This window comes from Ciconia boyciana, chromosome 3 (genome assembly GCF_034638445.1).
Source record: "Ciconia boyciana chromosome 3, ASM3463844v1, whole genome shotgun sequence".
In the NCBI taxonomy this organism is placed as follows: domain Eukaryota; kingdom Metazoa; phylum Chordata; class Aves; order Ciconiiformes; family Ciconiidae; genus Ciconia; species Ciconia boyciana.
In genome coordinates, this window is record NC_132936.1 from 88363048 (window position 1) to 88377651 (window position 14604).

The 14604-nt window shown below is 35.0% G+C and overlaps 1 protein-coding gene across 4 annotated transcripts in view; it reads left to right on the forward strand.

The window, feature by feature from the left end:
- Positions 1-14604, forward strand: part of SDCCAG8 (SHH signaling and ciliogenesis regulator SDCCAG8) — a 118691-nt gene that overhangs the window by 30963 nt on the left and 73124 nt on the right. For 3 of the 4 annotated variants that reach the window (XM_072856484.1, XM_072856481.1, XM_072856483.1), the window contains 2 exons: positions 772-906; positions 4208-4324. In XM_072856484.1, the coding sequence (XP_072712585.1) occupies positions 772-906; positions 4208-4324 (252 nt within the window). The remainder of the gene's footprint in view (positions 1-771; positions 907-4207; positions 4325-14604) is intronic. The other variant, XM_072856482.1, reaches the window with a different exon arrangement.

Here is a 14604-nt window from a genome sequence, read left to right on the forward strand (position 1 = left end):
TCTGAAGGGGAGAATTGGCATGATACATAAATTGGGTGGAGGTATAATGAGTGAAAAATAGTTATGAATATATAAACCTCTAGGTTTGGCTTTGAATTCCTGTAAGTTAACCTAGAACTGTCAGACACCATTATTTCCACTTATATTAGTAAGCTTCAGGGCTAAATAGCTGAAGAGTCGCTGTCTCTGTTTTATTGTTACTTTTTTTTACCATTCAGCAAAATTTGATCTGAACTACATTAGAATTTTTAACATACTATTCCAATATGGTTTTTGTACAGCATCATGCTTTGAACTATAGTGCTGAAATGTTTTCTGAAATTGAAAACTATTTTAGGATCTGTGATTGCAATGATAGTTTTCTTTACCTGGGGGAACATGATTTGGTTTAAATCAATCTATGTAAGGATGGATAAGAAGGTGTTAAATAGTACTCTTACAGCTGCAAGACTAATGCAACCAGCTGCTTCTGACACTATTCATACTAACTACTCCTGGAGACTAGTCGGGTTGATGAAAAGTTTCAAATAAACTGCTGTATGATAAGTTAATTAAAAATAGTGAACCTGTTGTTAAAATAATTTAGCCATATTCTGGTATATTTTTATTTATATTTTTGTTATATATTTTTATTGTATATATTCAAAATTTTATTATATTTTTAATGCTATGTATTTTGGCTACATAACTACAGTTGCTTTCAAGGAGAAAGTCCCGCAAGATTTGGATCTGTCAAATTGTGTCATTACAGTGTTCTTGGGCTTTTTGCAGGTGACAGCCATGTCTGAGAATGTGGCCATGTTGGAGGCTCAGGTAGAGAGAATTACAAGGGAAAAGAACTCTCTAGTTAACCAGTTAGAAGAATCACAACATCAGCTTGCATCTCATGAAATGGAGATGAATAAGGTAGGCACATTTATAAATAAGTATTGAGCTTGGTTTTCCTTATAATTGTGACTTGAAAGATTAGAAATTTTTTGTTTCCACATTTTCCTCTCTATTGGTAAAGAACATGTGATAAATGTAAAGTTCCGCTGAAAATCCTGGAGATGCAGTTTTAGAAGTAAAAACATAACTTTTTAAGTCTGCCAAGTCACCTTGAGATGCAAAGGCTAAGCTTTCTACCTCGCAGACTATGCAAATCACTACTTAAAACTGCAATCCAGTGTTTCATTTAAAGTGGCATTTGGAGTGAATGAGGCGTCATAGTATTCAACCCTGTCCTGTAATTGCTACCTCTGGGATATTCAGTGCTAAAATAAAGGCAGCTGTATCAAATCACTGTTTTCAAGTACTTTCCTGGAGAATTGGTATGCGGTGTACTGCTTTTACTTATTAATGTTGATGGTATGCCTTTTACAAAGAGATCTTTCTTCCAGTTAAGAATTATAGCTTAACATCTATCTATTTATGTGTATCACTTCTGAGTGCTTTATTTTGCATGTTTCTCAACCTGTTAGAGCCTTAATGTGGGTCATAACGTGAGAAGGAAAAAACAGTTGCCATCCAAAATTGACGCTGAGGGATGACACATTATGTTGAAGAGATTATTTGTATTAGCTTGGTTTCATCATTCACTTGTTACATAAATAACTTCAACTTCATGAAGATGAGGGGATGCTAAATTTCTATAGAATAGACAATCTGAGAACTCAGATTTGTTACAGTCTCTTGAAATGTCTGTGTACCTTCCCAATAATCTTAGGGTCAATCCTACCTCCCCAGTTGTTAACTGCAAGGTTTGGGCAAGCAATTCATTCTTTAGGCTTCTAGAGACTTCTGGAGAGGTTTTCATCAGTCCCTGTGTTCCTCTGCTGCCCTTGCTGGTAGAAATAGATGAAAGTGTTGCTGAAAATTTACAGCAAAAAGTCATCCAAACTAATTAGAAAATTTAATTCAATTTCAGATGAAAGACAAATGGGGGAGCATTTTAAGAATGTCAAAATGGTTTAATTTACCATTTCTGAAACACACTTTTGGTTTTTCAGACTGGGTTCACAGATTACTAGCACCACTTATAGGGGGGTGAGGGGAAAAAAGGTAGTAGGTATAAATATCCATTGGTCTGGAAAGAACAATTTTATAGCCTACCAATTTGAAGCAGTCTGCCAGGAGAGGTGACTCTGTGGTTCCAGTCCATGCTTCGGTTAATGTTAATCAATACAAAGTTGAATAGGTGGCCACCTTGCAGTAGTCTATGCTGTGTTTTTAGTACACTGTCCTGAGAGATTGGAAAACTGCATTTGTGTCCCTGTTCTGAATTGAGAAGTCTCAAACATCCTGGAGGAAGGTCCTGACCATTGAGCTGTCAGGACTATGTGCCTCACCCTGACCTTTTTCATTGACTTTCTAAGGGACATCTATGTCTGCTTGTGAATCTGACTCCTTGTTTCCAAACTTGGTTTGCCATTATTAAAAACAGCAAATAGCAACATTTTTCTTTTTGAGTTTTCTCTGAAATATTTTTTTCTGCATGCACCAGAATTCAGGGAAAAAAGTTTGGAGTGAGAATCTTTTTCTTTCATTCTGAACTACAAGGAGACTGAAAAATCCATTATTAGGACAGCACCATCTGCTGATTCTTCTGCGTTATTCACTTTGTATGACGTACGGGGGAACTGAAGGCGAGGATGGCCGTATTTTTTCATTTTGCTTGGAGGACGTGACATATTGCACTTCGTTACATCCTTCATATAAAGAAAGGAGGAGGTAGAAAGACAGGGTTGGCAATCCATGCAGTTGCATCTTGGGATTTTTTAGTTGCATATGATATTTTAGTATTTAAAAAAGATAGTGCTTTAGAACTTTGCCATTCTTCAGAGCATTTGCTACCTCGCATTATTTGCAACAGGGCTAAATTCACAAACTGTCCTTTGAATGTATAAGTGATGCTGCTTCTTAAAGTTATGGCAGTTGGTTTTGTTTTTTCCTAAGGTGATTTGATTGCAGTATGCTTATTTACTTTTACCCTACCTTTTTTTTAAGAAGAAAAAAAAAAAAGCGCAGTGAAAATAAGAAGAGGTATGAGACTGAAAAATAGAAACTAATTTGGGTTGTAGAATGTGTGTGAGGAGATTGTTGAGAAGCACAGAGGACTGTGGTTGCAAATTAAAAGCGTGCACATCTAGGAAGCAAGTCTGGTGAAAGAATGTAAGTGGATCAGGGAAGCAGAGTGAGTTGGAAAGAAGGTTCTCTAAGAGTAGCTGCGAGTAAACACATTTGCGTTTTCATTAGGGAATGTGCATGTATTTATGTTTGGTTAATTAAGGTGAAATGAACAGGCAGAAATTGGAGGTGATTGCACAGGATAAGGACAAAAAGGGGACAGCTTGTCCACCATCCTTCTCCATTCCCAACAGATAAGATCAAATAGAATCCTTTGAAAGTCTTAGATTGGGAAATGAGAGAATAACATCCCTGCACTGCAGTAGTGAAAGTTATGTGGGAGGGATTCGGGGGGGGGGGGGGGGTGTCTTTATCTTTCTTTCCCCTAACCCCTCCCCAGACCCTCTGAAGTTGAGCTGCCTTCAGGTGGAAAGGAATGAGGAGGTAACATAACACCCCAACAGCAGAGAATAATTGTTGCCTTTGTCGAAGTGATACTAGATTCCTTTAAATGTTCCTTTGATCCCTTTCTTCTGGCCCATGCATATATTTGAATTAGTCATTGTTTTTAAAGAATTTATCTTCAGTTTGTAGTAAGTTTATAATGCTCTGATTCAACCTTGAAGATTATCGTATTAACATCTAAACATTTTCTTTCTTAACAGTGGAAAATTGGCAAGATAAGAAACTACACCCTTATATAGGATTGTGATAGATCCTTTACTTCTAGGTTTTGAAAGTGTTGACATAGACTTTCTTGGGATTTTAGAGAGAATGGGAGAAGAATATAAAACCAGCAACTGTAGTTTAACTGTATTTAGTAGCACATATATTTACAACATAAATATTTATACTTAGCAAAATCTTGATCCAAATATAATTGAATCTAGAAGGCACTGCATATTTCAAAGTTAATGACTATATAGAGAATTCAGATCCACCTTTTTATATAAAAACATTTACCATATGTAGTCTTAAAATATCTGTAAATTAAAATATGTTGCATTTAAATGACCTCTAGAGGGCACCAAAAGATCTAATTGCAAACCCTGGGCTATGGATTCTTCAAGCTACAGATCATGTTGTCTGTATAATCTAACAGGTGTGTGGAGAAATGCGCTATCAGTTGAATCAAACCAAAATGAAGAAGGATGAGGCAGAAAAGGAGCTCAGAGAGTACAGAACAAAAACTATAAGGGAGCTTGAAATTAAGGACCAGGTAAGAGATAATACTGCTATAACTTTGCAGTTATTAGAAGCCTAAGTAGGGTTATTTCGGAAGCTGGAATGATTCGTTTTTCTAATAGTGGTCATTTATTACTGTTAAATGGTTTCTAAATTAATGGCAACAAGCCAACTATTACTGTTAAATAAATACCTCTTGGTTATCTTATTCTTGTTTTCAGCCCTAGTATGTTCAGTTTTATATAATACTCATCCCATGTTTTCATGTAGAGTTACTCTATCATATGTATTCATACAACGTACTTAAATTGTATGTACTGTATACATATGTTTATACACTTTTTCTCACAAATAAATCCACACATAATTATGTATACATGCAGCCTGACAAAACATTAAGGTCTCTGAGTATAACCTAACTATACCAAAAATGAAAATCATTTATCTTCCAGTTTCTTTAAAGATTCAAGGTTAATGAATGCTGGGATTCATTGAAAAGTTTTTTTTAAAAAAAAAAAAAAACAAAACAAACAAAAAAAAAAACCTTCTGGAAGAAATAACTATATAAAAATTCCACTAGGCATTAATTGTTGATTATCTAAAACTGCGTTTTATAATAATACAAAAAACAGTGTACACCTTACAGGTAGTCTGTGAGAAAACATCCCATGCAGTAAGAAAGATTATTAGAGTAACCTGCGACATACTTGGCAAACAGCTTGAACAGGTGTAATCTGCATCTTTTGAAGTGCCCTTTTTGTTGAGGTTCTATCCGTTTTTCTCTAGGTATTCAAACTTCCAGTTATTCCTTCATAAGTTGTGATTTGCACATGAGAGTGTATGTATTCTGAATACACTGATGTATAAGATGCACATGAGGATAATTTTTTTTAATATGCATTTTGTTATTAGAGCAGCCTATCCAACAGGTTTTAAATCATTCTTTTTTTTGTAAGTGAACACATCAGTCCCTGTGTAAGAATATATGTAGGGAAAAATGCAGTATTTCTAAAATGATATTTTTATTTATCAGTTCCCCAAAATCTTAATGTCGGACAGAAAGTTTATTAACTTAATAAAGTACAAGCTTAGGCTGGAAGCAGTATTACTTCAAATTATACTCAAAAGATCAGTAAAATCCAAAAGAGAAGTTTATTAGATAAAATAACTCTTCAATATGTATAGAAAATCATACAGCGCAGAAAAACAGGGGCCTTAAAGCATTTTGTTTTCAGGGTTGGCTTTTTTTTTTTTTACTCCTGCATCCTTTAGGCCTAAGGACACTTTAAAAAACAAGAAACAGGCTTGTCGTCTGTGTCTTGACAGATATCACAGATAAGAGAGTTGGCATAATCTTGGCATACAAATAAAACAGGATGTGTTTAATAAGATATTTGAAGAAGTATCTTGGATTTTAAATCCTGTTCTCCAACTTGCTTCAGGATTGCCTTTTGAACAAATTGCAAAATTTAACAAAATATTTTAACCTCATGTATCGACATAGTGGTATTTTATTCAGTGTGGGAACGAAGACACCAAAATGTGGTGATTTATAATTTGATATAATTAAAGTGAAGTGATGGGAGGGGGAGTTCCTATCAGCAAAGATTATTAGAGTAATTCAGTAATTACGTAAAGTAATTATATTGTTCAAATATGATTGTTGGTTCCTTAAAAAAAGGAAAACAAACTATTTTGAAATTCTCAGGCTCAGCATCAAGCAGCTGGTTTATAACTGCAGCTCTAGTAACCAAGAAAGTTCTGTATAGGTCCTAATATTATTTAATATGTTAAAAGGCAACCAAAAAGAGTGTGTGCACATTTTGGGGGTTTGTTTGGGGTTTTTTTTTGTTTTGTTTTGGTTTTGTTTTTTTTAAATCAAATTTTAACAAATGTTAGTAAGTCATTGCAAATTATTTCATTTAAACGAAATAAAAACAGTTCAGTCGCATCTAGCTTTGTATTTAAAGAAAAACCTAAAATGTTTCATCTGATATGGCACTGAATAGCAAACAGTAATTGTTCTTTGGTCTCTCAGCCATGACCTGACCTTCTGGCTAAGAGAGAGAGTTGATACCTTCCTTGGCCACCATCTGTTCATAATAAATACATATTTATTTTTTAAAAGTAGAGAGACAATAATGTATGAATATTTTCATGCTATTCTGTATTAAATGGTGCATTTTTCTGTTTTAAAAGCAAAGAATCATGTTTCAGATTGTCTTTTGATATACTGAAAGTGAGTTTACTGTTTCTTGAGGTATGATTGTATATTTAATTGTGCAGCAGATAAATGTTAGTTTTGAAGATGTATTTTAGTTTATATGTAGTGACTTTTAAAAAGGGATTAAAGCTATTCAGGTGTGTCACAATAGGCAGAAATTGCCATATGTACGATTTAGGATCATCAGATACATATATGTCAGTAAATGCAGATATGTATTTATCATAAGCTGATATTTATAAAGTTCTTCAAAACTGAATTTGTGTCATTTAGGAAAATTAAAGGGGGTATATATCTTTGGTCTTATTCTCTTTTATTCTAATATCTCTTTTGCTATCTTCATTACTCAGTTAAGACTAATAACAAATATTAGCACCTTGGTATGACTACCAATTATTAATATTTGACATGAATATTTCTTAGAATAAAAATGAAGAAGCAATGAGAAATGTTACCATTTAAATTGAATAAGTGTTTTATAATATCATCCATCAGATCCTGATTAACATTAGGATGGCGGGGGGGGGGGGGAGACATATACCACACAGTTTCTCTACACCAAAACTGCATCTGTTCATCTGGCCCAGTATGTTGTAAAGTAGCATAACCTTCTGCCCTCTCTTTTTCTCTCTCAGCCCTCCCATTGTGGATGTAGCTGTGCTGAAATAACAGTGCCTTACTTAATACTTTTCCTTCTTAGGAACAAGCTTTGTAAGTTATACGGGTATAATGCCTTCATGGCAGTAAACTGTGTCCACACTAGGGGTTGTACTAGCACAGCTATATCAGAGAAAAGTCACGCCCTAACCTAAATAGCTGTTATCAGAACGAAAATTGTGTGGCATATTTGACACAGCAGGACTTCACTTTTATAATACTTTTTCCATGAATTTGGAAGCACTGCGTGGCATAATTGTGCATTTCTAATAGAAATCATACTTCTGACACACTATGAAATCGTTTCCTCAGATTAGCATCACTTGCTCTTTTTTGCTCTGCATTATAAAAATAAAAATGAAGTACACGGTTAATAATTTGCTTTCTGTTTGTCTGTAAATCATTTTTATTTGATTTATAAAATCTTCCAAGCTTCAGCATGTAGAAGTGAAAACAGTTTTGTAGTATTGGTTGATGCAGTCCCAGCCAATTTGGGCGTCACCCTTTATTAGATAGTTCTTACCGGTAGCATTGCACCACTGGGAGCTGTGGTCTCCTTGTAATAAAGCAGTAGGACGTGTTCAATCCAACTTCAGAAACTAACTGAAGCTTTTAAATTTTATTTTACCATGTTTTGTGTAGAAATAAATTCAAGCCAGTAATCTTAACCTGTAAAAAGCCATTTTTTTAATACTGTCTTTAAAATTGGGCAAACGTAGTTTGAAGCAGGGGATTACAGAATTCTGTTGCCTACCTTGCAGGTGACAGAATGAAAAGCTCCAGAAATATTGTACCAACACCCACAGATTTTTAAGAGTTGCCTGTCTGGAAGTTCATGAGCCCAAATAGAAATAAGTTGGAGAGTCACTGATATGCACAACCTATACAAATGGAAAGAGCTACACATCAAAGCATTTTTGTGTGGCATGACAGAATCTAAATGATGTCTCTGTACACTATAGACTGACAATTTTGCAGACAAATAAAAATCTGGCAAAATTGCAGTCCAAAAGCATTTTGCCAAAAGGTATTTTGGGAATGTTTATCTCATTTGTCATAAATCCGTGATTTATAGTAACCTAATTTAGACATTATAAGTGGAGAGATTACTGACTCTGTCTTCATCAGAAAAAATGCAGGCCAAGAATTTGGGTATATATCCTGGAAAAACTGCAGAGTGTCCGATGTAAGACCCATACAACCTTCTGAAAACACTGATTCACTGAAATGTCTGCTTATGAATAGGCATCAGGCTTCCATGAGTCAGGCTTTAAAATACTAGATTTTTCACAAGCTGGGACATTCAGAATATCACCAGATGTTTTGAAACTTAATAAAATTGCAAGTTTTAATAATGCTGGTGAAGATGGGTTAGGATTATGTGTTATGTGTATTCTTGTAAGAGTCTTATACCTAAGATTTTGTGACCTCATTAGTTAAAAAGATGCTCTGGAAGTTCTGTTTTGAAAATAAATTCTGTGAAATCAGTAAACGTACTTGAATACTATTTGGCAGGGAGGAAAAACCCAAAACCTAGCAGACAGCTTGAATCTCTTAGCATCAAATTTTCTTACCTTGTCTGATCTTGAGTATAATGGCCTTAAAAGTAGCAAAATCAAATTGCTTTTGGACAATAAAGCATTAAGAAAATGTGATAAGCTTTGCTGTAACTGAACTCTTTTAATGTATCATTTTAAGTTTTGGGCATTCAATGCACTAATTTGAAAATGGGTAAATAAGGAGGGAGTAAAATTATAGTACTTTATGCCTTGCTTTGATATGAATTTTCTGACCTGTTCAGGAGGAACATCATTCTTTTTTTATAACTGAATGTACTAGCTCATCTCAAGACTTTTGAGGAAAAACATTGATCTACAACCCTGCAATATATAACAGAAGAAATGTTTAATTATAATTATGATATGGCTGCTGCTGCTCTGCTATGGCATTGCTGTCCTCTGTCAGCCATCCGTTCCTCAAGGATCAGTGGTATGAGCAGCCTACATTAAATTCTTTGTCATGTTTCCATGAGAAAAATCCCTGGGACTGGGATTCCCAGGAGTAGAATTTTCTGTACTCTGACTGGTCTGCATTTTCTGTACTGGTCTGCTTCCCCTAAGCAGCTGGCCTGCTAAAAGGAATGACCCCGTTGGTAATCAGGATTTTATAGTTCATAGGTGTAGTTGGCCCATGTAACCTTGGTCTATTGTCTGTCATCCAGTGTGATGTCACTCCGTTAGTTTATGGAAAGAGAAAATCATTTATGTGCATTAAACATTATTCAAAGTAGGAAAATAATTGCATAGCTTGTGGTATAGTGTGTATATGCATTATATTTAAAGAAATGCTTGTTTTCTGTAGATTTTTTCTTCTTCTTAGACTAGAAAAACAGTTGCTTTATCAATAGTCATTCTGCCAACAATCAGAAGAAAAAGAGTGTAAAAGTCCCTGACTATTACTTGTTGGTTGTTACCGCATAGGTTTTCTTTCCAGCTATTCCTTAATGCTGTCCAGGAAAAAAGAGCCAATCTCACATCAGTAAATCTCAAATACATGTTTGAAAGGATAAAAGGAATAAGTTTTGTTCTCTCCTGGTTTTCAGTAATGAAGTAGGAGTAATCTTTCCCTTTCTTTTTTCTATATGCATCCCTCCTTTTCTGAAATTCCTTTATCAGCAAGCAAACCATCTATTTTGCACCACCCCATTCTCCCCCCGTCCCCATCCCCCCTCAGTGCAATCCATTTAAAAAAAAAAAAAAAAAAAAATCTTGTTCCACTGTGGAACAAAATCACTTTCTTATCTCTTCTGGTGGCTGCTGAGCTAATCTCTAGTACAGCAATGTTGTCTGTTAAAATGTGACTGTAGTAATCTCTATGGGTTTGGAAGTTTTGCTCCTGAATAGTATTGCAGTTCAAATATTTTGTCAAATCGAAAGCAAATATTTTCAGGGAAATAATGAGGTAACATATTTCAGCCATTCACTGTTGTCTGTTTCCCAGGGTATTTATCCACAATATCCAGGGGCCATATTGCTTTTTGAGAGTTTGCGCAAGGACAGACAACTAAAATTATTGCTTAATTTAAAAATTGTGTGTGTGTGCATATTCATAAATATATACTTAGCAACATGAATTTTTTCTTGCCCCAGCTAACAATTACAGGTAGAAAGTTTGCTTCAATGGGATATAAAGATGCGTGCATTTAAGAGCATCTCCCCTCCAGGCTATTCCCAGGAAGTTCTTCCAGCACCCCTGCTCTTAAACTGCAGGATCCTGTCTCTATTAATTCTCAATCTTTTTGGAAGCAGAGGGTTTGTAGTTGCTGACCTTTCCTTCGGTAATGGCTCTCATCTTGAGGCTCTGCCTTTTAGTGGAGCACATGGGGTACCACAGTACTGCCAGGTGCTGTTACATATCTTTGCACTACAAGTGACAAAGTGGTCACAAAACTACTTGTCTTTGAGGAATTCAAGAGTCCCACCAGATCAGGCTAGAATAATAGCCACCCAACAAATTACAGCCCGCATTGCTCATCTAGGTTATGTCTTTGCTTGTCCCTCTGGTCTTTAGAGGTCAATGGATTTGTGAGCCAGCCACAGGAAAACTCTTCAAGGGAACCACGGGTGTTTATTGGGGTTACTTCTCTTCCTGCGTTTCTGCTCACATCAGTTGCCTTTCAAGTCATGAAAGGTTTTCACATTTCTGTTTTGTGCTAATTATTTGTAGAATTTGCAGTTGTCTTAGGATTTTTGTGAATTGACCTCTTCGAAAAAGGTGGTCTTTGTGGACTCTTTTAAGCCTTGGGTACATTGTATTTCTTACTATTTAATTGTATATTCTCATAGCTTTATGGTAAATCTACTTCCAGAAAGGAGATTTCCCCTTTAAAAACAAATTTAGTTTTCATAACTGTTTTGTACCCTCATTCAGATTTGAATGGGAAGCAGCAGTAATTCATATAGAGTGCAAAAGGGAGAAAAACATTGTTGGGACGTGGTGGGCGTTGACCTCGTGGTGGCCCTAACTCTCTTTACAAACTTGAATAGTTCTTCAGGTGCAATATGCTATGTCAGATGGCCATGCCTGGGAGGTCTGAGGTTTAGAGACCACTCAGAACCTAGAGTTGCTTGATTGATATCAGGATTAGGATAGAAATGACTGCAAGTGACCCCTGCTGCATATGGACTGATAGTCATCTTTCCTCCAAGAAAAACACCTTGAAATCTCGCTACAAAAACTGCCTTGTTTTGTTGTTTTTTTGATTAAAAAATAATAATAATTTAAAAAATAGTGGTATAGTAGGGTATGATTGTTCTGTCCCTGATTAATTAGTATATTAATGAGTAAAGAAGGCAACATGGATTGAGATCAGTGTTAAACCGTGCAAAAATTTGCTGTCACTGTTATATATAATATTTAGGTGTATGCGTATGGCTGTACTGGTGGCACCTCTCAGAAAGACCTTAATTATAGCCTCAGTCCTGTGCATTATCACTGATTTTGTTGCTTTGAAGGGCTACTTTGGTAAATGAAACTAAGCACGTGAGCATCAGGGCCTGTAAAGTTTTACTCTGTATTAATTTGAAGTGTATATGTTTTTGTAGATGTTGATTGCCTTTTGGGGATGTACCTGCAAATACCAACCACAATAGTAATTATATTTCACTTTTTATTACCTTATATTTGTTCTTCTATTTTTGGTTCTATTTTATGCCCCTTTAATATTTTAATAATGGTGGAGAATGAAGTATGATACAAAAAGAAAGTACTGTAAATTCTCAAAAATATTTTCTCTTTCAGAATTATTTTACTGCAGAATTTGTGCAATGATATAGTCAATGCAGAATTTATTTTTCAAGTTTTATTGTGTATTGTCTTACCTGATGTGTGAGCATACTGGTACAACAGTGAATGTCATAAATCACTTATTAATTAATTTGGTTTCAGTATATTTTTGATTGTTAAAAGTGTTTTGTTAAAAGTCTTCTAAAGTTGTTTTTGCATTTACTTCAGAGTATGAGTTCTTTTATCGCTGCTTAATCATTCTCATTTGTTTAAAAAAAAATTGTCTTTTCTGTCAGTTTGCTGCTATTTAAAATTCTATGAAAAACATCTGCTAGTTTGGAATTTAAAGTTTCATTTTTCTGCATACAATAGCATCAGCATCAGTATGAAAAGAATTAAACAATTATTTTAATCTTTAATTTGGCTTGTTTTGCATGAAATTATTATTTCATTTTATCAGAATTTGTAGAAATAAAGAGATGTCTGGTTAATTAAACAGCACATTTTTACAACATACATAAGTATTGTTAGGTGAAGATAATTTCAGATCATTTATGAAGAGGATATTTGAAAATTGATCCAGTGTCTGAGAAATCATCTTTTATGTTTTCTAGTAATTGCATTTATGTCACTGAATGAGCATCTCCAGTGTGTTCACCTAAAAATGCATTGTGAAAATCAGGAGATAATTTGTAAACTCATCATAAACTAATGAATGAGAAGTGAAACACTTATTTTAAGTGTTTCAAGAAAAAAATATAGAAGGGTCCTATATGCTTCAAAGTGGAAAACTTAAAATATAAAAGGTGGTTGGTGCTAATACTGAAAAAAGAATAATTGATATAGAATAAAATTTTACTGCAGTGATATTTCACCAATGTTTTAGTTTTTGTTTAGTAAAACTTCTTTCTTGTAACTGAACTGGATATGCATGCGGAATGGTGTTAATGTGTTTCAACTTACTAATAATGATGTTTCTCTTACTGAGGTTTAGCCTGCCATCTTTCAATGGCAAAGTGCCTGTTGATATTCCTGGGAGTTTAGGCAACTGCAGTGCAAGACAGATTAAATAGTACTTTTAAAATTATGTGCAGAAGTAATAAGAATATTAAAGTTGCGGAGTTAAGCACCAGAAGTTGCCTGTTCCAACCTTAATGTAGTCTTGTTGTACGTATACATTATGATAATTCTGTTCCTTGTTATACTGAAAATCTGTTTCAGATTTTCTTAAATGCAAGATTGTCATCTGTCTTTTTGCAGTTCTGTGCTCCATCTCTTGTCTCTCACATACATTGAAAAGTTAAGTACCTTGAAGAAATACTCTCTGATCATGTTGTAAAAAGCTGTATCACAAGTGATAGGCACTGAGGGATCAAATTAACGCTGCATGAGAAGCAGACTTGTCAGCAAAATACTTTAGTTGGTGGTTTGTTTCTGTTTCTCTCCCTACAATTATGCTGGGGCCCAGATAGCAGCTACAGAACTGCTTGCAGCTTCCCAGTAGAAGAAATGGGAACTAAAAGTAACACAAAAACTAGTTTGAGCCTGAGTAGTTTTGGAAAGATGCTGCCTGATAAGGTTCCCTGCAGGAACAGTGAAGAAGATTCATTGGTTCTGTAATTTCTCTGTATTTTAAATTCTGATTATATTGTGAAGACGTAGTGATGGACTATACTTGACGTATTTCAGGATAGAGTGTATACATTTGTGAGACTATTATTGTTTGCAGGAGAGGGAAGCGGGTTGGTTTTTATTGTATGAACTAGTCTCAAGTTCTGAGGCTTCATATGTTTCAAACTATTATCTGAGTTTCTAAACCAAAGTAACATGTAGCATTCAGAATAGGGGCTGTGTGTTTTCAGCGTGATGATGCATGGCTCCTACCAAATTATTTTAAATGGACATTTCTGGTGTTTCAGAAAGAAGAATTTAGTTGCTATCCCTAAATATACCTGGATTAGATGCTTCTGGTTTCTGAGTTGCTGTTAGCATGTTCTCTTTGGTGGCATTTTTCTGCCATCCCTTTCTCATGAGGTTGTCTGCTTTTTCTGCCATGGTCATTGCCAGAATTCTTGTATAGAATTCCTGCTCTTCATTAGCTCACGTTGTGAGTACCTCTAAATATTGGTATTTTAAGATATAGTTATATATATCTATATATACCTACACACATGGCACAAACACACACATACGTGTGTGTGTGTGTAAAGGAGCTGATTCTGAATTTTGGAATTACTGATGAAAGTAGCAGAAGTAAAATTGTTCTTCAAAACCTATGTTTGCTTTCTTGATACTTTTTAAAGAAATCATAAAACTCCTGTGAATCTTTAAAGATCCTGTCATGGAGTCATTGTCTGAGAATTTCCCTCTGCACTTCCATGACAACTGAAATCTATGGATGTATTCTTGGGTTCAACCCTGCAGGTTCAACATCTGGCTGATGGAAGCAGAACATTTTCACCAGAGGTTCTTGCACTTGGAATTTGCTTCCTTCTCTGGGTCTGTGTCAAAACCTGACTGAGCCTGTTTAACTCGAGGCAATGGTGTAAAGCCCATCTGTTCCTTGAAACTTTTCCCTGAAGGAGTGATCTAGAATGTATTTATGTTCTCAACTGTGGTTGTGCTTTTTCAAATACTTAGTTGATGCT